Here is a 26648-nt window from a genome sequence, read left to right as displayed (position 1 = left end):
TGACAGGTGTCGTATGAGAAAGAAAACTATATTAAAACTTTTATGATTTGATTTTGGCGTAGCATGTGTTTGTTTTTTTTTTAGAATGTGTTGAAATTACTCTCAAAAATTAACATATTTTATTATTTGAATATATAAACATAAGACTAAGTAAGTCATGTATGTCTTATTCTGTATTTCATCAATATTTTTTTTGTCAGAATAATTCATTGTCTAATATAAAATTATGCTTATTCGTTTTCCATGGATGCTTGTTGCACTAAAAAACTTTTTTCTTTAACCACCAAAGATAAATCTGAATATGTTAGTTATTTAATCAAAGAGCTAGGCTCTTATTTGTGAAGAATTTATCACCGCTATCTATTAAAAAACAAACAGGTTTTTTAGATCTATATACGACACTCCTGCCTTCTTTTTTATATTTTCCATCTTAGCCTATATTTACATGCTATTCTTTATATTCTCACATTTTTTTCACCTTGAGCAGTTTCATTTAATTATCTGTATTTCATAAAATATTTTTCTTCTTCTCGCGTTTACTCTCACTCAATAGTTCAAAGGGCATTGCATCGAATCGATACACCGATAAGGTGATCGTAATAATATTAAGGCAAAGCTATCAGCCTTAGTGGATAAGCATTTTTAACATCCCAATTAAAATGATGTAAATTTGTGACCTGTGACCTGTCACAGTGTCAAAAATGTAAAAATATCTCCTAAGCTGAGAAACCCAGCTTTGTGAACAAGTATTTGGATACATTAAAAATGTTGAAAATGTATAAATGTTAGAATTAAAAAAAAAACACTTATTTGTTTTAGATCCTCTTGTATTAATACCAGGAACCTCTAGTAAAGTAGGTAAATATGGTATTAACTTCACTATGAAGGCAAAAAGTATATTTCTCTTACAATTTTTTAGAATCTCAATAATCTTTGACCCATCACTAATAAACTCGCTTTCACACAATAAACGTTCAATAACGCTTTGATCCAATGCAATTAACCTTTGTATTATTAAATGCATAACTTTGTATTTTCATATCATGTAATATCCTATGTACATACAAACAAAAAAATGTTTTTTTAATGTTACTTTTTTGCATTTTTTTCAAGATACGTTATAAAGCCCATTTTCTATTTTTTACACATTTTTTTCCAATTGAAATATGAAATTATTATTACACGTTACGTTCCTTCGGAAAAAGTCTAGTCCCAGAATAAAATTACCGAAATAATCATCGCGACACAATAAGGAACTGCGACAGTCGTTTTGTCTCCCTCTAACGACCACTTAAGATAAGGACTTGGACAGTAAACAATGCTTTCTGTCTCCTTTTAGTGGAATTTATGGATGTTTTGGTATCCCGCTGATGTTTTGGCCCAGTGGGGTTGTGGAATTGAATAAAATTGTAAATAAGTGCTTATATTTGAATTTGTTCGCTGGATTCAATTTACGAAAACAATGGAAAATGATATTTATTACCGAGTATTAAACAAAAACAACCCTTAAGTTTAAAATGAAAAGTTCTTTATAATTCCGAAGAAAAAGACTTTTGGTTAAAATTCACTATGAAACAGGGTCTTTTATTTTCATTATAAAATTCTAAAAGAAAATCTTACCATATAAAAGTCAAAAAAATAGTGCGTTGTTTCCATTGATTATCAGGAAATATTTTGGGAAAATCAGGCACCGTTTGAATTTTTAAAATAAATTAATATTGTTTTAAATAAGTTTTCAGTAAAGATAACGTTTTATTTTTAAGTAGTTCACAACCTGTTTTGAGTGATCAATTTTCAAATTGGTACATTCATCATTTTACTAATGCTTGAACATCTAGTTCTAAATTGTTCAAAACGCAATGAGTCAATTATTTTTAATTAAAATAATTTTTAACTTTGATTTAAAAATGTTGTATTTGATATTTGGTGTTGGATTTGATATAATATGGTAACAATTTTTTTTTAAAATTATTTTTTGACATCTCATATAAGATGAAGAAGAATATGGAAGTCTGGGCATTTACGGGGCTGACGACCGTCATAGGCTGGTTTAAGTGATCACTTTACACAGGTGTAACATTCACCAATTCTACCCATTATTGACACTACTCAAATTCTTGGAAGTTCTATATATATATGAACCAATTTAGAAACCTTGTTCATGAATCACTAAAGCTTCACTAGAGACATCTATTGGTGAGATGTAAAGAAGCTCTTTATTAATCAGAAACTCTTATATTAAGTATTGAACAAGTATTTGGACAAACTCAAAATGTTGTAAATCTAATTTTAATTTAAGTTTTACTTAAAACCGCATGACGTATTTGAAAATGATGCGGAATGCATCGAAACACGTATCATAATAGATTTTAGGAAAAAAATGGTATAAATTAAATTAAAAATGAATTATGTTTAGAAATGCGTTCAAGTTTTATAATTGATTTTTTAATATAATATACTTAAAAACAAGTGTTTTATAATTTATTTTAATTTTAAAGGGTATTAACACCTTTATTACATTTTTATTCATTTAATTACATTAACATTCACCAAATAATATTTAGTTATATTAAAGTCTGTTTTTGTTTTATAAATTAATAAATATTTATTTGTAATTTTTTTTTCCTAACATGCAAATAGTGTCAAAACGCGTTTGGAGAAGGGGTGGTTTATATAGATACTGAAATTAAGCCACCGAGCCATAACACAATAAAGTTTTATTTTATGTGTAAATTCCATTTCAACCCTTATTGATATTAGTGAATATTGTAGAAGGCTTTGAGGGTTACAAATAAAGCCCGTTTTTTCTTATTCAATCACCTGGTTTTTGAAGTGTTAAAAAATTGTGTTTTAAAGTACAATTTTTTCTGAAATGATGATTATATTTATTATTTTTTAAATTATTTGTATTTAAATTGCACATGTGTATGTGTTCGCGTTTTTGTATTGGTTCACAACTAAAAAAAACACGCACACATACACTTGCATACACAAACTTGCACACACACACACACACACACACACACACACACACACACTCACACACACATACATACACACATACATTTACATATTTATGATATGTATTGTAGTACACTGTATGTATAAATCTATAAGCAAAGCTTTTTGCTCCATCAAAAATATATGCATTCAAAACGAATACGCATACTAATATTATGCGTGAAATAAATGTTAATTTTTCAATTCAATAGAATTTCCTGAACAGACAATTGAATGTCATTTCCTCAAACAAATGTCAAGTTCCCGTTGTCTTTAACACAAATAAATGTTCAGCCTATGGTCTCCTTTTAAAATTCATACTATTGGTTGGCATAGGTATAAAATTCACGCTCACCAATGAACTCGTTATTACGTATTCTTTTTAAAGGTTAAACATCGCGAAGCATTTAAATTATGTTACTCTATTTACATAACGAAAAAGGCTTTTGAAATGTCTCGTTAAACGTTATTATTTACGTTCAAATATCTCTACTCAAGTGTGTAAATAATTCTGCTTGATGCGAACATTATGAATAACTTTCTAATTTAAATTTCATTCAGAAAATATTAAATGCTTTTTGACTAAATAAAAGAAGTCGTACAATGAAGGTAATACAAAATTTATGTCTAAATGTGACCTTAGTTAATAACTAGGCTTTAGAAATTTCAGTTGATAAAGATTTTACTAAGCTTTTGCTTACAAAAAAGCAATTCATTTAAATTTTAAATATTTTGTTTGAACATTTGGTAAGAAAGAAACGTCCTTAAGACGTTGAAGGATAAATAGGGGGTAAAAACTGTTTATTTTTAGTTTATGTCTGTGGGAACATGGCACAGTAAGAAAAATATTTATCTTATTATATTTTTAATTATGGGTTCTTTATTTTATTTGTTTTAGGTTAGATATTAATTTTTTGTAATAATATAATAATTGAAATAAAACAATTAAATAATATTATTATTTATATCACTTTTTTAGTTAATTACCATAATCTCAACATAACTTATTTAGGACTACACGTATTCTATAAACTAATGTTAAAAATACTGTTATTCTAATGAAATTAATTACTTATGAATGCATTAAAGTACAAAATGACGCTAATCTCCAGTAACTCAGGTAATGAATCGTGTTTACATAAAAAATCTCGAAAAATGCATGAGTTTTTTGTTTTTGTTATTTCATGAATTTCCATTATTTCAAATCATTTAAGATTATGACCTTACTAAGAAATTTTTAAATTTTGTATTGTAATTAACATGTGTTAAAACTACAATCTAAATTTTAAATGGACAAACATTAAAGTATTAACACAAAGTGACTACTCAATGAATTTATGTAATTAAATATATTTAAATCAACGGATGGTAAATTAAATAAAACACTTTAAGTCAACTTCACAAAGGCGAAATGAATGTTTAATATTACAATATTTTGAGTGTGTCCAAATAAATGTTCACAAATCTGGATTATCTCTAATACTAGGAGTTTTTTTTTTCATATTATTTTATGACATCTCATCAAAGATGAAGAAGAATATGGAAGTCTGAGCATTTATGGGGCTGACGACTGTCATAGGCTGGATTAAGTGATCTTTTAACACACGTGTAACATTCACTAATTCTACTTATATGAGTTATTTTTCATATTATTATTTGACATATCTCATCAAAGATGAAGAAGAATATGGAAGTCTGGGCATTTACAGGGTTTTCAAATTGGTGAACGTTACACATGTTTAAAGTGATCACTTAAACTAGCCTATGACGGTTGTCAGCCCCGCAAATGCCCAGACTTTTTTATTCTTCTTCATCTTTGATGAGATATCAAAAATAATATGAATGTTTAATATAACACTTATTAAAAAAAATAAAACAAGGGTTGTAAAATTATTATATTTATTCTTCTTTTTGACCTCTCCAATTATTAGGTGTCATGCTCAGATTGATCCCACCACATCAAAGAAATATGGAGTGGGATCAATATGAAGGTTGAATTTCAATTCAATGCCTCGTGCTGTGAAACTGGGACTTTCTATACCTTTACCTCTTCTACCATTTTTTTCATCACTATTCCTTGAATCGGTCATGTCTCGTGATATGCCCCAGGTACTCTTCGATTTGTTACGGTCAGTAATTGGATAGTTTTGGTGGCATTTGCTTTGAGCCTTGTCGTTCAATCCATCCGAGACACATGCGGAGCTATAAAATAAATATTTTTAAATAATTATTTACTTTTAAAATATTCATGTTTGATGTGACACGTGTTTCAATTAATTTAACATAATTATTTAACAAAATAAAATAATACCATATAACATGAACACAATTGTACATTGTTTGATATTGATAATGAATTCAGTGAGTCAAAACACTTTGCACAACATAATTTAATAATTACTTGTATTTACCAGAGCGAAAAAAAAAAAAAAAACGCTTTCATTTTAAATATATAATACATGGGCGCCTCCGTAGTGAAGTGGTATGTAAGTTTGGCTACCGTGCTGGAACCCCTGTGCTCGATATAAACCACCTAATAGAATGCGATGCAGTGCCCTGTGTAGCATTTTGTGCGGAAAAGGGTTAGAAAAATAATTGTAAATACATTTTGGTTTCGATGTATTCAATATAATCAATTAACATAATTTAACAACACCATATGTAATGACGATTATACGGCGATTGATACGGATGTTAAGTGCATCGAAACGCGTGTCACAATCAAGTTAAATATTTATTGGTTTTTAAGTAACTATTATGTTGGTTTTAAAATGCCTTAAAAACATTTTTTGTCATATTATTATCTCTCAGTTAAACTTTACAAGTTTTTGCACTTTTTTTTTCAATACACAAATCTAAATTAATGATTTTTCAAGTCCATCAAACATACAGAAATACAAGAGATTTTCTCATTTAGCCATGTCATCTACGATTATATGACTCTGGAAAAAAGTAATGTTTGAATAAGTCACTCAACGAGAATTATAAAATATACCGTTGACGTGAGATATTCCAGACAGATGACTGTCCATTTAAATTTTTAATGTACATGGTAAAAATAAATTTGAAAAAAAAATACATACTGTTAAAGTTATTTTTAATAGTAATATCCATTTTTTGTTTTCATGCTAAATTAATAATGTTTTTCAAGAGATTTGACTAAACAAAAAAAAAAATCAAGGTGTGATTGAATGTTTTATTTGAGATACATACTTGATGAGAGGATGAGTGTCAACAATAAAAGTATAAATTTTATTTTTTTTCTCAAGAAGCGATGATAAAAAAAAACATTTTGATTTTTTCACATATAAATAATAGATTTATATTTTCCACTGACACTTCGTGATTGCTTTGCATTTTTAATTTATTATTAGATTAAAACCAATATTTTTAGCTTTTCCACTTTTTTATTTGACCAGCGACCGGGTTTATCAGACTGGTGATGTCGGTAACGACGAAACCCGGTCGCTGGTCAAATAAAAAAGTGGAAAAGCTAAAAATATTGGTTTTAATCTAATAATAAATTACATATAAATAATTTTTATCGACAGTTATATTTTTTCATTAATATTGACTTAATATGTATTGAGATTAACTTTTTAAAATAACTATATAAAAAAGTATTTTTCTAGGTTAGGCTCAAAATAAGTCGCAAGAATTTTTAATTTTCAAATTCCCTGAAACACAAAAGGATTTTACCCTGAAATATCACAAAAAAAACTTATCAAGTTAATGCATAAGCTGCCAGTGCTCAGTATCTCGCTTCATTTATTATCCAGCGAAGCCTCCTACGAAGCCTTATTACCAGGATGCTGATTAGATTATGTCTTATTTCCTCTACTAGCCCCATTCACGTAGTTACTTGAATTCACTTCTCTTCACGTTGAATTTGATCGCTCACTCCACTCGGTTGATTGTTCATTTACTTTCGATTCTACTTCGCTTAAAATTATAATGGCTTGTGCATATAGTGAACGAATTAATGAACGGGAATTGAAAATTTGACATAGTAAATTAATTATTCAATTAAGAGTGGCTTCTGTACTTGCTGTTAAGTTGCTTCATTGAAAATGGTTCCCCTTAATGAAATTATTAATTAATTAATTCTAGCTAAATTCCTCCGAAGAACTACTTGATGTAAAGAAAACAATTTTTCTTCATCTATGATGAGATATCAAAAAAACAATAGCATGAGAAACTCCAGAAAATATAATTTTCATTTTTATAATTAAACTTATAATTTGACCAGATAATTTATTTACAAAATTTTGAGTGTGTCAAAATACTTGTTCACAAAATCTTAGTCGTCAGCCCTGTAAATGCTAAGACTTCCATATTCTTCTTCATCTTTGATGAGATGTCAACAAATAATATGAAAATAACTCCTGTAATTGGAGATACATACCCGCCGATTGTTACGACTCCTAACCTGACCACTTTTAAGTATTTGGCATACCTGATCGTGCCATGTTTTTCTCGGTCTTCCTCTGCTTTTTTTCCCGCTAACATTCGCCTCATAAATTTGTTTTACCGTTCTTTCCTCACTCATTCGTTCTACATGTCCAAACCATCTCAACACACCTTTCTTAGTTTTATCGATAATGCTTATCTCAGCTTTGCATTCCTTCCTTATTTCACTATTCGCACATCTATCATACATCGTTTTGTCGCACATTCTTCTGAGAGATCGCATTTCGACTGCATTCAGTCTACTTTCATCCTTCTTTTGACAACTCCATGTTTCACTTCCATACATAAGAGTTGGTACCAGGACTCCGTTGTGCACTGCCAGTTTAGCTTCCGCTGATAGGTTTTTATTTGCTATAACTGATTTCAGTGCACCATTCACTTTGTTCCCAGCATTCACTCTCCTTTCTATGTCTTTATCAATCTTTCCATCCCTAGAAAACATACTACCCAAATACACGAAATCATCTACCTGTTCCAAAATCTCTCCGTTTACTAATAATTACTAATAATAAGAATAAATAAATTGGAATGTAACACAAAACAGTTTTTAATTACAGGAAAATATTTCAACCTAAAAAAAAATAAAACAAATGATAAATGTCTGATACAGTAACTATAACAAGTGATAAATCGCGTGAAAAACAGTACCAAAACAATGTAAATAAACCCTCATAAAACACCCTTATCTACATTGAATCCAAAAGAAACACAGTGTTTCGATATGTCTAAAGTAAAAGTAATAATTCATTGTTGGTCAAGTAAAGTTTTTTGACGTATCACCGTGTTGTAAGGAAGGTAATATTTCTTTCAGAGAACATGAAACTTTTCATGACGTTCGCGACATGAAAATTTTCATTGGCCAACTGACACGCAGAGCAAAAAAGTCTCTTTGAACAGGTATTTAATATCGCGAGCTGAAAACAAATTTCAAAACTAAACCACTAACAATCATTGGTGAGATGAAAAGAAGCTTTTTATAGAGCAGAAACTCTTTTATTAGTATTTGAGGTCAGAATCTTGGATTATAATCACACACATGAGAATCGCCAGTTAGAAACTCTAGTGAAGTTCTAGTGGTTCAAGAATAATGTTTCAAAATGGGTTCACATATATAAAATCATGTTTTTCCCCACAGGTGTAGGTAGAGAGAAAACACCGCCACATAACTCTGATTACAAAAATTATTCGTCTCTTCCACATTCCAGCATTTCTTTTACATACCAGCTGATTATTCTGTCTCCTGAACTTATATCTTTTAAATATTGTATCTTATTATCAAGCCTAGTTTTCTTCGGTGTTCCTCTACCCCTATTTTCAACTTCATTAGTCTCAACTGAAAATACCGTTCTTTTTTCATTCATTTTGTTCACAAATCCAAACCATCATAACAATCTTTTCCTAATGTATACACGTTCATATATCTTAACAATGTTTTGAGTTTTCCAAATACTTGTTTACAAAACAGGATTTTTCCCCGAAAGTATTATTTTTACATGTTAACATTACATAGATGAATAAAGATATGAAAGTCTGGGTATTAACAGGGTTTATGACCTGACAAAGACTGGTTACGTGATCACTTTACACACGTGCAACATTCACAATTTTACGCATGATCGACAATCACACTTAACGAAATTTTGGAAATACTTGATATATTGATCAAACTCATGACAAAACAAATAAACACAAGACATAAAAAAACTAAAAAATTAATTTTATTAATTATTTATATGTTCATATTATAATGAAAAAAAAACACAAAAAGTTATTATAAAAATAATCAATCGTATTATTTTTTGACATCTTATCAAAGATGAAGAAGAATATGGAAGTCCGGGCATTTACTATTCATAGGCTGGTTTAAGTGATCACTTAAGGCACGTGTAACATTCACCAATTCTTCCCACTGTCGAGAACCACACAACTCAAATTCTTGGAAGTTCTATATACAATATGGTTAACAATATGAAAATAACTCCTGTATTTGGAGATAATCCAGATTTTGTGAACAAGTATTTGGATACACTCAAAATATTGTAAATAATAAATTGTATTACCAACAAACATAAAAAATAAATGATAAGTGCAAGTCCCTCCAGCATTCGAGCTTAATAAAACGTTTGTTACCATATTAGAAATGAAAAATAGAATATTTAATGATATATTTTTCAATTTAACGAACGAATAAATAAGAAAGCTAAAGAACAATACTGAAATACTATCATTTATTCTTTTTAGTAAAATGCAGCATTCCACTCGGCTAATAGAAGTTAACTTGCGTGCAACGTTCGTATGGCAACAATGAACAAAACTCTACCCTAGGTCCCTTCAGGTTGAGAAAAGCAATTTTCTCGTGGCCAACTGAGGAAATATTCCATTTGAATGTTTACTTAATTCTAAGAAATATTTACCTGCCAACAGACATGCTTCTTGGAATTATTCTCAAAGCATTTATCAAATAATTTGTAACAAACTAACTAACTAACTATCACGCCGCTCTTCTGTAGGGGTAAGTAGAGAAATAACGCTAAACCACTTAATTTTAACAAACAATCTTCATTTCTTTCATATTCATGCATCTCCTCATACATACTTAAACATCGATTATTCTGACTCCTGACCTGACTACTTTCAAGTATTTAAAATACTTGACAATGCTCAATTTTCCCCTATCATTCCAAGCTTTATTTAACATCTATATTCACCTTTTAAATTCGTCGTACCGTTCTTTCTGCATCACTTATTTGTTTTACATGTTACATGCCCAAACCAACTGAACGTATTTTTCTTAATTTTATCGATAATGTTTATCTCATTTTTTCATTATTTTCTTTATTTTAGCATTGAACATCTATCATTAATCGTTTTGCCACTTATTCATCAGGGAAATGTGGTATTTACCAAGCGACATTTAATATTATTTTTTTTAAACTAGTTGTTTTTATCATTAATCGAAATAAAAATATAAATTGTTTGAATTACTGAGCTTTTACATAACACAGTCAATTTTATTATCAACTTTTAAGAAATAACCATTTTTTTGCAAAAAGTGACCGCATTATCATTTTTATAAATCTAAATATACTTGTATTTACCACCAAATGTTTCTCTGTCGTTTGAAATTGAACAATTAAAGTTTTCTTCTTACAATGAAATGAAAATGAAGTATTGATAGAACGAAGACATCGGAAAAAATATACTATTCATATGTAAGTATATGGCTTTGTGCCAACATGGTGCTAAATATATCACTATCTCATAAAATCCTTTATTTTTTATAAAATAATTTTTGTAAAAGCTTCTCATGTAGTCTCTATAATTAATAATATTTTCTTTTAAAGAAATATGTGCGAACTTTATAAAAATGTTGGAAAATGAAAACTACCAATATTATGGAGGATATTTTCACATTAAAAGAGATAAAAAATAAAAAAAAGCGTGTCAATATCATTTTTCATATTATATTTGAATATTATATTGGTGCACAGATTTTTCGATATATAATTTTGAAAAATTGTATGACAGATACATTATATAAGTTATGAAAGTGACATGTTTTTTATCGATAAAATAAGATTCCTTTAAAAGAAAGGAATGAAGTGGCGTTTACAGGGCTGATGATCTGTTATCGGTTGGGCGAAGTAATTACTTTATACACTTATGTAATAATAATTATTAAAAGTTTGGTTTTTGATAGCAGATCACAAACCCTATAAATGCTAAAACATTTATTTTTTTGCTAAATTAACCAATATCGTTTAGGTACCGTTAATGTGGCTTTCTAGTTAAAATAAAATAAATATACAATAATATTCAAAGATTAAAGATAAATGTTTGTTGCTTAATTCTATCATTTTCGATAATGGAGCATCCAATTTATCATCTGAGTAAAAATAAATCCGATATGATTTTTTTATAGATATTTTTTTTGCATGGTTTGTGGGTACCTACTATAATACTGAAAGTAAGGTACATAAAACACAATTTTATATCGTATTTAAAAACTCTTGAAGTGAAAATATGTCGTGTTAAAATGGAATTTAGCTGCATTATGAATTAAATTACGGCTATTTGGCTTAGCTGATTTCTATCAATATTCTGCAAAGCGAAAATAAATGGTTTATTTCATGTCTAAATTTTGCACGAGAAAAATCTAGTGGAGAGAATTTTATTTTATTTTTAGCAAAAATATATAAATTCCTTAATATTTAATATTGTGTGGGAAAATAAAGTACATAGAAGATTTATTTTATCTTTTTTGGTCCATCTGTAAGCCTGAAATTTCAGGAAATTGTAATTGACACCTGTAACCTTCGTCCATTAATATTTCACCCCATCACCATATCACACATCGATAAAACACACACTGGTAAGCTCCGACGGTCAATTTATTTAGTGGTTTTTTAAAAGAAGCACAATCCTACTGAATTATTTGTAAGCCCTGATTTATATTTAAATATTGTATAAAACTTTTTTAATGTGTCTATGTGGCAGAAATTTATTTTAATATATGTTTTTTTTTTCATTTAATGTTACTAATTTAATGTCAATATAGTATTTAGACCTAATAATCACTCTTTGAAATATTAAAAATACTACTGAACACTGATTTAAAGTTAGTTAATGGATACAGAACTAGTTTCAAAAACTACAGATGTTTTGATTAACATTTGTTGTTTCCCTTATTGATGAGAATATCTCGAACTAATCGTGTTTACATAAATAATCTTAAGTATGGTATTGTGTTATATTTATTTATGTATTTAAATCAACACATGTTACCAGATATGTTGTATTCTGGTTTGAAGCTCATTGTTTTAAATTTTAAATAGAAAAATACATGGAAAAGGAGTTTAAAAAAATGAGGGAAAAAATATAAGAATTATTTGTATCTTGTCATCATTACCAAAAACAAACAATTTTAATTTACATATGAAATCTGGAAAACAATGCATAAAAAAACAATTAAAATGCTTAACGATAGCACCTTTCAAGAAACACGCCGTCAATAAATGTTCGTATGCCACAGTTACGTTCAATATATGATGCTGCCTTAGCGGTAAAAAATCTGTTTTTAAAATTAGTTTTTACTATCTTACTTATTTATATAGATAAATGAAATTACGAGCGCATTAAAATATTTTATCAAAATTCAAAACGATTTGTGAATATTTACATGAGATTGAAGATTTTGAACAAATACGATATTTTTATTTTTATTTAAATACAAATATTTTACAATGGTGATTATATAAGACATTAAAACAGATACATATTAAATAATGTTCCCAAATCACCCCTCTCTTCGTCCAATGGAGGTTGAGCTTTTATAAAGTTCTTCATTCAAAAAGTTTATTAAAACAAGTACTTTGTATTCGAAACATCCGGTGGTTACATTATGAATGGTAACAAACAGTCATGAAGAATATAAATGCTTGAATTATACAAAAGGAAACCTTATTTTTTACTATATTAAGTGGTTTGCCAATAATGCATATCTTGTAAAAGGAATTCCGTATTAAAAAGGTCAATGTGCTCTTTTTATGTAAGACATTTTACATTATTTAACATAACATGCAAATATAAATGTATGTATACATGTTTATATTTGCATGTTATGTTAAATATATAGGTTTTTTATGTGAAATTCATTTGTATGTTTTTTTGTTTCAGTTGTGTCACACAAGAGCGTGACACATACGTCTTAGAGTGAGAAGAGAGAAGAAAAGAGAAAAATGGATATGATGGAGAGTAATAATCGGTTAAGGAAAACCGGGTATCGAACCTGGACCGAACGGATAGAGAATAGTATCCTAATATTTCTGCTTATCGTCTTCACGATGGGACTTAGACCTGGTGTATTAGGTAAGTCGTTTATTTTAAATATATATTTGTAAAAAAATAAGCATTTGCTGTTATCAAGTAAAACACATTCTCATTATATCTCTAATTAGAAGAATAATAATATGGGTATTAACAGGGCTAACGACCTGTCAAATAGCGGTTGGAGTGCTCATTTTATACATGTGCGTTTTTCACTATTCTACTCAAGTTGGCTTGGCCAAGTACTCCGCATGCCTCCTGAGAGCCTTAATCAAGCTTGCCTCTTTTACAAGGCATCATGTTCGCGCCGCCCAGGATGACCATTGCTGACAATTCGTCGGCAGTTCTCGTCAAAACTTTGAGACGCCGATCTAATTTTTGAGGATACAGCCGACAGAAAGGCCTGGAGACAGTTTGTGGACTCCATATGCTCCACCTAGGGAGCGGATTTAGTTTTATAATAATAAATATATATATTAATGTATATTTGGTATATATTTGTTGAACATTTGTTAAAACAATAAAAAACATCAAACAGAAAAGCATATTAAATTGATACATTTTACTAGTAAGCATACGCCTCTATAATAAAATTATAACCTTCATGAAAGAGAATATCATCGTTTCAATTCTCACGGTGGATTTCTTAATCAAAATGAATAATAGCGCCTTCATTTCCACAAAAAGATTTTTCCTTCACGAAACGAGGGAATATTTAGGAGGCTTTCTGAGAAGACGATTGTTCTTCGTGAAATAGAAAAATTTACAGGGAAACTAGAAAATCTACTGAAATTCTTATAGAAATAAATCTGATTTATCGTCTTCCTTTTGAATAATGATAGCCAAATTCATAAATATAGTTACGCAGTTTGTAAGATTGAAAAGCTTGATTGAAAAGATTGATTGTCAAAATAATTCAATGTAAGTACTTATTTTTAAATGGAGAAATACGTATTATTTTTTATTTTATTTTTAAGGTAATTTTTTTTTATTATGACCAGTTTGTGCTTTAAAATGGTGAAATAAGTCTTCTATTCCTTCTTCTGCTTGTGTAAAAATCTTATCTTAAAGTGTGATGGTCAGCACGCTCGGGTACCGTTCTGGAGGTCCCGGGTTCGATTCCCGGAGGGGGGTCTAATAATTATTTATTTAGCTTCCGTATTTATTAATTATCTTTGTTGAGATCTTAAACGCCATACATATTCAAATAAATATAAGTAAAATAAATAGTAGTATAATAAATATTAGGGTGAAAAAATCACTTTTTATTCTATACTACCCTGGACTTGTATCTGAAGCGGAGGACTGATCACCTTTCCTTCATGTGTTAACGATCAAGATAACACTGCGTTTATTTGATGCAGTGCCCAATGCTCCATTGGAGTGCGCATATGGGTTCGAATGAATGCAGTGCCTTCTTAATTATTCTATATCATATATAAAAACTTTTGTTTTTTTTGGCATCGTTTGATTCTATGAAAACCAAGAATATTGAAACTAGCAATGGAATTGAATTGAGTTATAGAGAAATAGAAAAGATCCCAAGAAAGATGAAAATATTGATTTAGGGGAGGTCGTGGAAAAATAGTTACACATCAATCAAATTAGAGTATTCAAAGTCTTAAAGAGCAGAAGTAGTTCACATGTTTTTTTTTTCGTTTTTATTATAAAATTGGTATTTTTTACATTTTAAGTGAATTAATTTTGACAAATTTCAAAGTAACTAACGTATAAATAGACTATGCGTGAATATATTATATGTTTTAAATACTACAATTAAATGAGCTAGAACATTTATACAGCTAAATTAAATAAAATAGTCAAAAAAATTAAAAACAATAATCATTAGGAAACAAAAAAGGTTACAAGAACAGATATAAAAAAATCATAAAAACATAAATGAACAAAATAAAAGAATACGTATTTTTTTAATGAAGAAAAATTTATAAAATTCTAAAACAATTACTTTCTGTACTAAAATAAAATGTATAAAATGTTTTCTTCCAAGAAGAGGTGCTGTTTTTAATTATTTTATTAACTATGGACTTGCTTCACTTACAAAATATCAATTTTAAAATATTATATTCAGTGGTTTAAGAATGGTTTAAAAAACATAATTAAAAGAATTACTTAAAAACCTACGTAAAAATAAAGAAATCTTTTTAATCTAAAGATAATCCATTTCCCTCTACATACTACAATGGTTACCGCATTTGTCTACCACTCTAGAGATCTTGGGTTTGATTCCCTGAGGGGTTAGTGTTGTTGCACTATAATATTAATTCAAAATTACCCTGGACTAGTAACTCCGACGTAACACAGTACCTATACTCCCCTATAAAGTTGAGATATGTACCGCATTATGCAGGGAGTTAATGTTTTTAAATTTATTTTAATTTTAAATGACTCATTTTTGTTATTTCTGCTGGTTAAATTGTAAAAATACATTATAAATAATTTAAAACATTAACCCCTTATAATGAACATAAACCCCTTATAAAATAAATAATCCCTTATAATGTTCCCTACGACACCGCCGTACCTATTTTAACGTTAAAGGGCGGTTTACTGTACCAGCGTTCATGTAATTGACTATCAATTAAACATTGCATAAAATTAATTGCAATGCCTTATGAACCCTTTGGGTTTGAATGAGGAAAAAAATCAAGAAATAGATGGAAAATACAAAAGGTTATTATATTCATTAAAAATTAATTTAATATACCTCGACAGATTTGATCTTTGAAATGTCAGAGGGTAATGTAACAATTATTGGAGATGTAAGACAGGCCATTTTTTACGTGAACAGCCCTTTAGTTCGGAGATATTGCTTCCCCTAATTGGGATAATAGTCACTTCCAAGTTCGGGGTGAAGAATGTCATCCCTTAACGCCTATTGCCCGATTGGATCGCTAATGGCGGCCCATTAATGCTGAATACAGCTACAGAATTACTTTTCTCCTTGTAAGGGATGAGAAACTACTTTAAAGGGACTGATTTTACAAGGGTTTTGTGTTTTGCTATAATAACATAACATTTTATGTTTGACAAATTCCTTTAAAAATTCATTCCTATTATTCTCAATTTCTGATAATATTGACTGAAAAAAAAATTCATGATTTTTAAACCATTATGACGATTTTAACAACTTTTATATTCTGAGGGCGGTTATTATGTGTACTGGAAATAATATTATTTTATTTAAATGATTGTATTATAAATAAATAATTCAAAAGCACTATTTTTATTAAAGTATGTAAAATAAAACAATTTAATTTTTTCCATTTTTTATTGGTACATTTTTTCCAACTGGTTTCAACAAGAACCTTATCATCATCAGGGTTTATGAACTAATTCTTAAACATTGAAATACTCATAGTAAGGTTATAGTTAGTTACCCAAATAGTTATTTTAGTTTGTGGCACATTTTATAAAGTTTATAAAATGTTTCACAAAGTATCTGCGAAAAACATTCAAGTAACTATTTTAATTGTTTGGAAAGGTTATTTTTCGTGAAAGGGTTAACTCCAATCTTATCTGCTATCATGAACTACGTAAGTTTTCTACAAAAAAAATTAATCCTTATCATTCATCGTTCACTTTGTGCAATACCACTTTTATAAACACTTTTCTACTTTAGGCTACAAATAGTAAAACTTTATTCTCTGATAATACAGTAATTGTATCATTTCCTTTATATTTATTATTTTTCGCTGTGAAGAATGAGGCTTGATTTTTAAAGAATCATGACAGGTGCCGTGACGTAGTTGGGTAGACGCTCGACTGCGAAACTGCGATTCCCGCCAAGTGCACGATAAATTCAAGTTTTATTTATTTTTAATTGGTCTGGGTGTTTGTGATGTATTTTTCACATTTACCTTCCATATCTTCACTATCCTACCTGCAGAGGCTCTGAACATAGAGGTTTAGCGGGTTTTTCTTTTAAAATAATTATATAATGTAAATTACATCATTTAAAAAAAAAATTATCTACTAAATAGATATCAACGCACAGAAATTTTTGCAATGCATTCAATATCTAAGGGTAGAAGAAAGAGTGAAAATAGATTTCATCTGGTCACTATGTATGGGAGATCCGTCAACGATTGATCTTGAGTTTTATCGAAATTCCGGATTCAGATTCTAGGGTAAGTTGTTCAATAGCGAAATCCAGCACTGCGAAGACCCTTTCAGTGAAATTTGTATTGGGACAACGTTTGGGCTTCGATATTCTGCCAATAGTTGATGTGCTCGTTGCTCGAAGGGCCAAACACAAATTGAAGAGCAATGTCCATTTTGTAAAAATGTTAAGTACATTAAAAACAAGACATAATTAGACAACATCTTTACGGCAAATATATTTTTGTCGTTATTTTATGAATGTATATGTTGTTTTATCACTTATATGGTATAGCTATTTAAGTTTTAAAAATTGGATGCTTATATTAAGCTCTATGTTGATTACAGTAACATTTTCAAACCAAAGTTATAATTTTTTCAAAGCTTTTTGTTACGATTTATAAATTTTGTTTTGTAAATTTTACTATGGATCGAATACACTAGGAATACATGAAGAGCTGAAGAGAGTGGCACATAAAAGACTGAAACGAGGAAGGAGGTGTAATTTGTTGCTGCAAACCAATTTAAATGATTGAGGCTACAGAAAAATATGCTATTTTATTATTGAAATACGTATTTAGTTTAAAACAATAAAAATAGAGAAATAATTATGGTCTACGATTTTGGTACGTATAATAAAATCACAGGCAAATAGTTTTTTCCACAATTATTTCATTTGACTAGTGACTGGATTTCATCATTACCGACAACATCAGATTGATATTTGTAACGACAAAACTCAGTTACTGTTCAAATAAAATAAATGTCGAAAAAACTATATTATTTATTGATTCGGCATTAACTTTGTGGAATGACATGATTATTTTATTAAAATAAAACACTTGAATATACCACTTTAATGAGTTTTATTTTTATTTACGACTAGTTTCGAAAACGACAGATGTTTTCATCTGTTTTATTTGTACCAAAAGATGAAAACATCTGTCGTTTTCGAAACTTCTTCTCCGTCTTAATCCTCATTGCTGAGGGTTGTGACCCTTGCAGAAGCAATGACTCTTCTCCAGTTATCCCTTGACTGCGCTGCACGTAGCGCTCCAACCACTGAGGTGCCTGCTGCTGCCTTAATTTGATCGGTCCATCGTGTGGGGGATCTTCCTCTCCCTCTCTTTCCCTCCAGGCTACCGATCACAACTAGGCGTTCCAGGCTATCCTCGTTGCCACGCGCAACGTGTCCAAAGAACTGGAGAATCCGTCGGGTACAGATATTGGCCAGAGACAAGCCATCCAAGCGTAGTTCCTGGCGAATGGACTCATTGGTGCGTCTAGCTGTCCATGGAATTCGGAGCATGCGCCTCCAACACCACATTTCGAAGGCATCAATTTTTCTCCTTTCTGCTGCTTTTATAGTCCATGTTTCAGCAGCATAGAGAAAAATGGAGTGGACCAAGCTCCTGACAAGCTTCATCTTGGTGTTGTTACTCACACCCCGGTCTTTCCAAATTTTGTCTAGCTTAGACATGGCACTTTTGGCGATGGCGATACGACGTCTAATCTCTCCTTCACAAGTTCCTTCATTGTTGATTTGAGATCCAAGGAACTGGAACTCGTTTATTATCTCTAAACCTTCCAGTGAGTTCCCGAGATCACCAAACTTCTTAGATCGATCTATGATCATGATCTTGGTCTTGCTTTGGTTAATCTCTAGTCCCAGTGCCTTGCTCTCAATCTCTACTCGTTTAAGGAGATCTACCATCTCTTTTGGGTCTTTGGCCAGAAGTGTTGTGTCGTCCGCATATCGTATATTGGACAGCTTTACGCCACCAATGGACACTCCTCCATTCCATTCGTAGAGAGCCCTGCGCATGATGTATTCCCCATAGATGTTAAACAGGTCAGGGGAGAGTATGCATCCCTGTCTTACACCTTTCTCAGTGGGGAAGCTTGCAGTGTTTATGCCATTGATTCTTACGATTGCCTTACTTTGGGCATAAAGTCCATGGATGAGTTTTATCAAATGGGATGGGACTCCCATCTCCATGAGTACTTTCCACAGATGTTCCCACTTCACGCAGTCGAAAGCTTTTTTGTAATCGATAAAGCATAAAACTGTTGGCGTCAGGAACTCTCGGCTTTTTTCGATCACTTGGCGGATGTTGAGGATCTGCTCTCTTGTTCCTCTTCCTTTCACAAAACCAGCTTGTTCCTTTGGTATTTGCCATCCAATGTAACTGTGTAATCGTGCTTTTAGAACATATAGCATTATCTTGCTGGTGTGAAAGATAAGTGCTATTGTCCTATAGTTTTCACACTTTTTGGATGAGCCTTTTTTGTGAAGAGGAATGAAAACAGATTCAGCCCATTCCTGAGGCCATGTTCCCGTTCTCCATATGAGGTTGCAGAGATCCAGCACTGTTTTTATGCCCTTATCCCCTAGTTCTTTTAGAAGCTCGGCCTGTATGCAGTCATTGCCGGGGGACTTGTTGCATTTTAGTTTTTTCAGTGCATTTCGAATCTCTTCTTCCAAAATGTCGGGTTCCATGGTTTGATTCTCAAAGGAAGGACTTCCTGCTGTTGAGGTCTCGGCATATAGTCCGGAGCAGTAACCTCGCCATCTCTCCAAGACGCTGCCAATGTCCGTCAGAACGCTTCCATTTTGGTCCTCTATTGCCCATGTCTGAGGTTTGAAGCCACGGGTTAAGAGTTTAACCTTTTGAAACTAGTCGTAAATAAAAATAAAACTCATTAAAGTGGTGTATTCAAGTGTTTAATTTTAATAAATTAGAAAAAACTACATAGTTGTGATTTTATTATATAAAATGCAGTTACAACAAAAATTTTGCTGTTTATCGTACATATCGTGATCCATTTAAAAAAATGCTTTTGTTATACTTTTTTTAAGTTCAGTAGATTTTTTTATTGATTGAATCTAAACACACTTTTCCACTTCATCTTGATTTGAGTTGAAATAAATATGTGATTTTATTAAAGATCAAAAGTAAAACAACATTAATCAGATGTATAAGTAATTATTATATCCGTTATTTGATATTTCTTTGCGTTTTGTTTGTATTGTTCTATTTTCAGAGTAAATATAAAACGATACCCATAAACATTATTATCTTTTTAAGATTTATGTGACGTAGAATTTTAGGATATTAAGTACAATGTGTAACTAAAGTATTATGAAACAAGAATATTAATTACAAAAATATTATTAATCGAATACAACAGGATGTTTTTTTTTCACGAAAAAATACGCGATAAAAATCATTTATTTTTATGTGATATCAAAACACATCCTGTTATCTTAAACGTCATGTATTTTGTTAAGCTATAAGTACTTTTTCATTTTGATAAAATAAATGTATAATACAAAAGTAACATCAGTATTTTACAACATTTTGGATGTGTCCTAATCACTGTTCACAAATCTGGGTTTCACCCCTTTGATTTTTGCATTTTGACATGTCAGCATAGATGAAGAACTCATTAAGTTGTATTTTACAAGTGAATAATTATTTTTAAAAAATCTACATGTCGTAAGGCGCCGTGACGTAATTGAGTAAACGCTCGACTGCGGAACTGGGGACGCGGGTTCGATTCCCGCCAATTTCAAATTAAATTCAAGAAATATTTATTTTCAATTTTTCTGTGTGTTTGTGATGTATTTTTCACATTTACATTCCCTATCCTTACCTTCCTACCTTCAGACAAACATCTCAAATAGACGCTTTGCAGGTTATTTTTTTTTAATCCACAAAGTTAATGCTGAATCAATAAATAATAGTATTCTCAATATTATTAATATTTAAAGCATTTACCATGTGGTAAGTCATTTTACTTATTTATTTTTTTACAAAAATGTTAATAATAATAGTATATAACCACTCACCGAGATTTTTATGCTTTCATCCCACTATAAATAAAACTTTATTCATTTATATGTTAAATTATAGTGCATGTTTTAACCTCGGCTCGTAACGCATGTCTGTGCTGAAACCTTTATTGCATGTTGGTCTTCGGGTCGACCGAAAAATTGCATGTGTTAGACAATTTGTGTAGTTTTGAGTGTGTAAATGGTGCTATGGTGGTGTAGGGTGGTATTGCTTGCATGCTGTGGTAGTGATTGTCCTGAAAAAGATACGGGTACGTCTCGAAACCGGTAGACATAAAAATATTATGTTATATACTATATATAATTAACATTTTTGTATAAAAATAAATAAGTTATAAATAATAGTATTTGGACGCACTCAATATGTTTTGAACATAAATTCCGTTGATTTTCTTGAGTTGTGGTTTCAAAATTTCACCTTTCGCATTTCCGAAAATATAAATAACTGTTTACCATCTAAAGTAAGTGGTGATATTAATTTATAAACACCCTGTGCGATGCTCCTCGGTGGTCGTATTTCATCCGGTATTCTGGAACAGGTCCCCTTCCCAGACGCAAGTTAAATTTAACAGCCAAAAACGTGTTTTTATAAGAACGCATGAATCACAATATTCCGCAACGGCGTTTGTGTCTTGCGTTGAAGGAATTTTGTACGTGTAATAAAAAAAGTTGTCTGAAGTTCAACGTAATGTGAAATATGAACCATTTTAGAGAGATAACTTGTATGTAGAGAAATCTGAAGTGAAGGTGAATTATTTTATTAATTGATTATATATTTACAACATTTTAAGTGTGTCAAAATACTTGTTCACAAAATCTAGATTATCTCCAATTACAGGAATTATTTTCATGTGATTTTTCGACATCTCATCAAAGATGAAGAAGAATATGGAAGTCTGGGCATTCACGGGGCTGACGACCGTCATAGGTCATATTTCCTATGACGGTCGTCAGCCCCGTAAATGCCCAGACTTCCATATTCTTCTTCATCTTTGATGAGATGTCAAAAAAAAATATGAATATATGTTTGTTTATTTTGTATATTTAAAGGATTGATTTTTTGAAAGTTTGTGGTATGGCAATAAAACACATCGCGTAAATTCAATATCAGAGTTAAAGAACATCTAAGGTGCCTTCTTCTTCTTCATCTTGTTGTAGGCCTTGTGACCTGTTTTTAAGATGGATTAGCCTCCTGCGATGTCGATTCCCAGCTATCGACCCATATCTTTGGTGGTCTGCCCGGGAGTCGTCTATCATGGGGTTGGCTGCACAGTGCGATTTGGGGGAGTATGGATGGTTCCATTCTCCTCACATGCGCATACCATTGTCTCCTTCGTTGCCTTCCCCACCTAACGACATCTTCGATCTCGCATATTTCCCTGATCCTGGCGTTTCTTATTCTATCTCGAAGACTCTTGCCTGATATGCTTCTTAGAGTCTTCATTTCTGACACTCTAAGCGCGTTTTTTTGTGGCAATGGTGTCCGCTCTACTTTCGATTCCATACGTCATGATAGTTTAGTTTTTAAATTTAACATTTTTAATTTTTAAATTAATCAATATGTCATTCCACAATGTTAATACACAATCGGTAAATAATATTATATATTAGTTAGCTGATAAAATGCAGTGCCCTATGCACCATTGTGTTCAAATAACGATTGAAATAAATGCTTTAAAATAACCACATGAAAGCTTTTTTTTTGCACATGCTAAAAAGCTAATGTTTTATTTTATGAAAATCGTTCTCTATTTGCTTTTAAAAGTAAATGTGCGGAAAAACGCTGTAAAGGTCTTTTTTATCAAAGAAAATAACATAAATCAATTAGCAATGTGAAACGTAATGAATGTACGAGGAAATACGTACGTATATCGTTAACGGTAACATAAAAATAAGCTTTCGCCATAAAGTAATTAAGTGTTTTTAAACGAGCTTTCTTTTATAAATGCTCTTTTGAACAAAATTAATAATGCTTAGTGGATGACAACGATAAACGTTTATAAGGGAAAAACATAAATAATTATAAGTAATAAATTCTGAGTACTTGAAATCACAAATTCCAAAAAAAATAAATTAGGACCAATAGTAAAGGAGACTACTACGATAGAAGTTTATATAAAAAAACCCTCTCCACTTTGTGAAATGACATGTTGATTTTTTTTTATTAAACAGTTTATTTTTCTAATAAAAATGTAACTTTGTTTAAAAATCACTATAAATATATTTATTTCAACTTAATTATAATGTCTACCGGTTTCGAAGCTAACCGCTTCTTTATCAAGACTGATTAATACTAAAACACTATCTACTAAACATTATTCAAAATATTTTGACGGTTAGGGAAAAAAAAAGCTTGGGTAGTTCTCAAGTGGCTTTATTTTTTTTGTTGATTGGCAGTCACAGTCAAAAGGGATTAGGGACGATGCTGATTGGAAACATATTTAATAACGGACTTTTAGCAAAATCATTTACTTGTGTATTTATTAGTTGTAAAATATTATTAATTGCCTTTTTAATATCTAATATTTCTAAGTAATCTAATCTAAGTCCTCTTTTGCATGTGTGTAATATATTTAGACCTTTATTTTTATCAAATGAGTGATTATTTTCTGTAAAGTGATTGGCAAATTCAGAATAATAATTATTATTAAGGTATCTTGTTTGATTTTAACATGACACTTAATTTAAAATAAAATACATATGATGATTTTAAAACAAAGTTATATTTTAATGATAAAATGGAAAATCACAAAGTTAGTGCTTTAAATATAAAAAATAAAAATAAAAATGTTTTTCACCTGTAGATAAAAACGTCTGTTAATTTTTCGAAAGTCTTGTGGTATTTAACATGTGTTATTATTTAAAAATAAACAACAGAAAAACGCGCGCAATACTCCTTAGAGAAAATTATTATTAAAATTATATAGTCATTGAATTTGATATGTTTCCCTTATTGATATATTGCTCAAAATTCAGTCACAACATTAAGATAAACAGTACTCCTCTTTGTGACAATGATTAATACAACCCTTACTATTGAAATAATGAACCCCTGTCTATCACTCCGTTTGGTTTCCGCTCAGTCGAGGTACTCTGCTCATTCAAATTATATCCTACTTTGAGGCCTCATAAACACCTCCCGCAAACCGGTAGTAACACTTGAATCTCTACCGGAAGTTGTGTGGCTAACGGAAGGAAACTATAATTGTTGGTGGTGGGATCGCATCCCAAACCGGAAGACAATGGCGTGCATCAAAGCCTTATTCTTCCTGTATACAGTTTCCTGACAAGTGACTTTTGCGAGTACATTATACAAACGGTGCTAGTACGGTTAAAAATCTAATCTCTTATTGTCTCTTAAAACTTTGATACATAATATTCAAATTGTATTTTTTATTGTGTAATTTAATTACTCTATTGATAATTAAAAATTAAACACTTGTATTAGGCTTCTAGTTGAGCTGTACTTCATCACACACGATTAGTTTCGAAAACTACAAATGTATTCATTTACCGGTGATTACAAAAACTAACGATGAAAAAATCATTCAGATATTGGTAGAGGTGGGTGGGGTAATAATAAGAGAAGGGGTACAATTTCATCTAATGGGAACATAGGCAATAATGGTAAGGAATTTTAGAAAAACACATTATTTATAAAAGTTTCATCAAGATTCTTTTTCTCGTATTACTATTTTTTTTTTATTGTTCACGATTTCCCCTTTGTATATATGTGACTAAGTGTATTCATTTGAGTGGTGTAAGTAAAATGAGTGATAAGTTTCCATTATGTGATTGACGAACTCTCAAAAATAAATACTACTTGGTAAGTCTATGTTTCTAATTTTTCGATTTCTTGCAGTTTGGCAAGCATATTTTTTTAATTGCAGTATCCACAATATATTTAACATACATCGCTTCTATCTAATAAATATATTTTTAAATTTCAGTGTTTAAAAAATTAACCTAAATTCCTATATTAGATTCGATATGAGATTGTAAAAGTTACAACATTTTGAGTGTGTCCAAAACTTGTTCGCAAATCTGGATTATCTCCACTTATAGGAGTTATTTTTCATATTATTTTTTGACATTACATTTAAAAAAAACTTCTTTTCATCTCACCAATAGATGTAGCTAGTGAGGTTCTAGTGATTCAAGAACAATGCTTCAATATTGGTTCATGTATATACTTCCAAGAATTTGAGTAGTTTGGTTGTCAATAATGAGTAGAATTGGTGAATAATACACGTGTGTAAAGTGATCACTAAATGATCCAGCCTATGACGGTCGTCAGTCCCGTAAACGCCCAGACTTCCATATTCTTCTTCATCTTCGATAAGATGTCAAAAAATAAATGTTTAGTTATTAAAATTACTCTTTTGATTGATCCGGTAGTCACACTGTAGTAACATCTATCCATTGTTATTTAAATTTAACTCAATGAATAACACATTTTTTTAAAAACTACCTTGACACGTGTTTCTATACATTCAACGTGATTATCAAAAAAAATATTGAAATAAAATTAAAAGAATATATCTATTTTAAAATAATATCACAAATATTTTTAGTGATAAAAGATAAAGCGGCTGAACAAAACAATTATGAAGAGAGAAAAAATCACTCATATTTATAACAAAGTAGGTACTAAAAGTTCCTTTCCCTTTATGTGGCACGTGTTTGAATTTTTTCGACTTATCTTTGTATTTGATGTTCTAGTTTTAGTAAGAATAATTTTATAATTGGTTTTTATAATAAATTGAATGCTGAAAATGGGATCACAAAAATGAAATATTCATAAAATTAAAATGAATAAATTTGTGTCCTGATTTTAAGAATTTGCGTGGTAAATTTTAAATTTTATTTTAATCATTATTCAATATTATTTAATTATTTTTTTTTTCATATAACTTTTTATTTACACAAAAGAATCTTTTTTTCACAAAACAGTCCCCTCAAAGAAATTTATCTTTTTTAATTTATTTTTTTTTTAAATGACTGCTAAAATTCAAAACATCCCCTATTATTTTATTAAAACGTACATGTTTTTTTAAATGATGTTTCTCAAAATAATTATGAAAATCAGACGAGATGAAGGAATAATAAATTAACAATTCATATTTTTCTAAAATTCTTCAAGAAATGTCTTAATCAAATGTTTTCGTCGCTCAGAATACAGATTATAACATAACGGATTTGGTATTTGAAAAAATCAGTATAAAGGTATTCAAATGGAAGTATTTACCCTCGGAATACATGACATATTTAATCACTGTCTAAGATAACAAAGAGATTGATATTTTCACATACAATATACCTGCTCTAGAGATTATATTATTGCAGCATTCACGCACCTTGTCCAATGAATAATTCA

The 26648-nt window shown here is 30.1% G+C and overlaps 1 protein-coding gene across 1 annotated transcript in view; it reads left to right on the top strand.

Annotated features, from left to right (window-relative positions):
- LOC148301510 (zwei Ig domain protein zig-8-like) overlaps window positions 1-26648 on the top strand; it is a 334565-nt gene that overhangs the window by 45925 nt on the left and 261992 nt on the right. The window contains exon 2 of the mRNA XM_088273141.1: window positions 13147-13338. Coding sequence (XP_088129267.1) covers window positions 13209-13338 — 130 coding nt within the window. The 5' untranslated portion in view covers window positions 13147-13208. The remainder of the gene's footprint in view (window positions 1-13146; window positions 13339-26648) is intronic.

This window comes from Brachycentrus maculatus, unplaced genomic scaffold (assembly GCF_059751285.1).
Source record: "Brachycentrus maculatus isolate JH-2025_06_01 unplaced genomic scaffold, ASM5975128v1 h1tg000554l, whole genome shotgun sequence".
Classification (NCBI taxonomy): Eukaryota; Metazoa; Arthropoda; class Insecta; order Trichoptera; family Brachycentridae; genus Brachycentrus; species Brachycentrus maculatus.
Note: the sequence above shows the minus strand (reverse complement) of the source record. Positions and strands in the feature narration are given on the sequence as shown.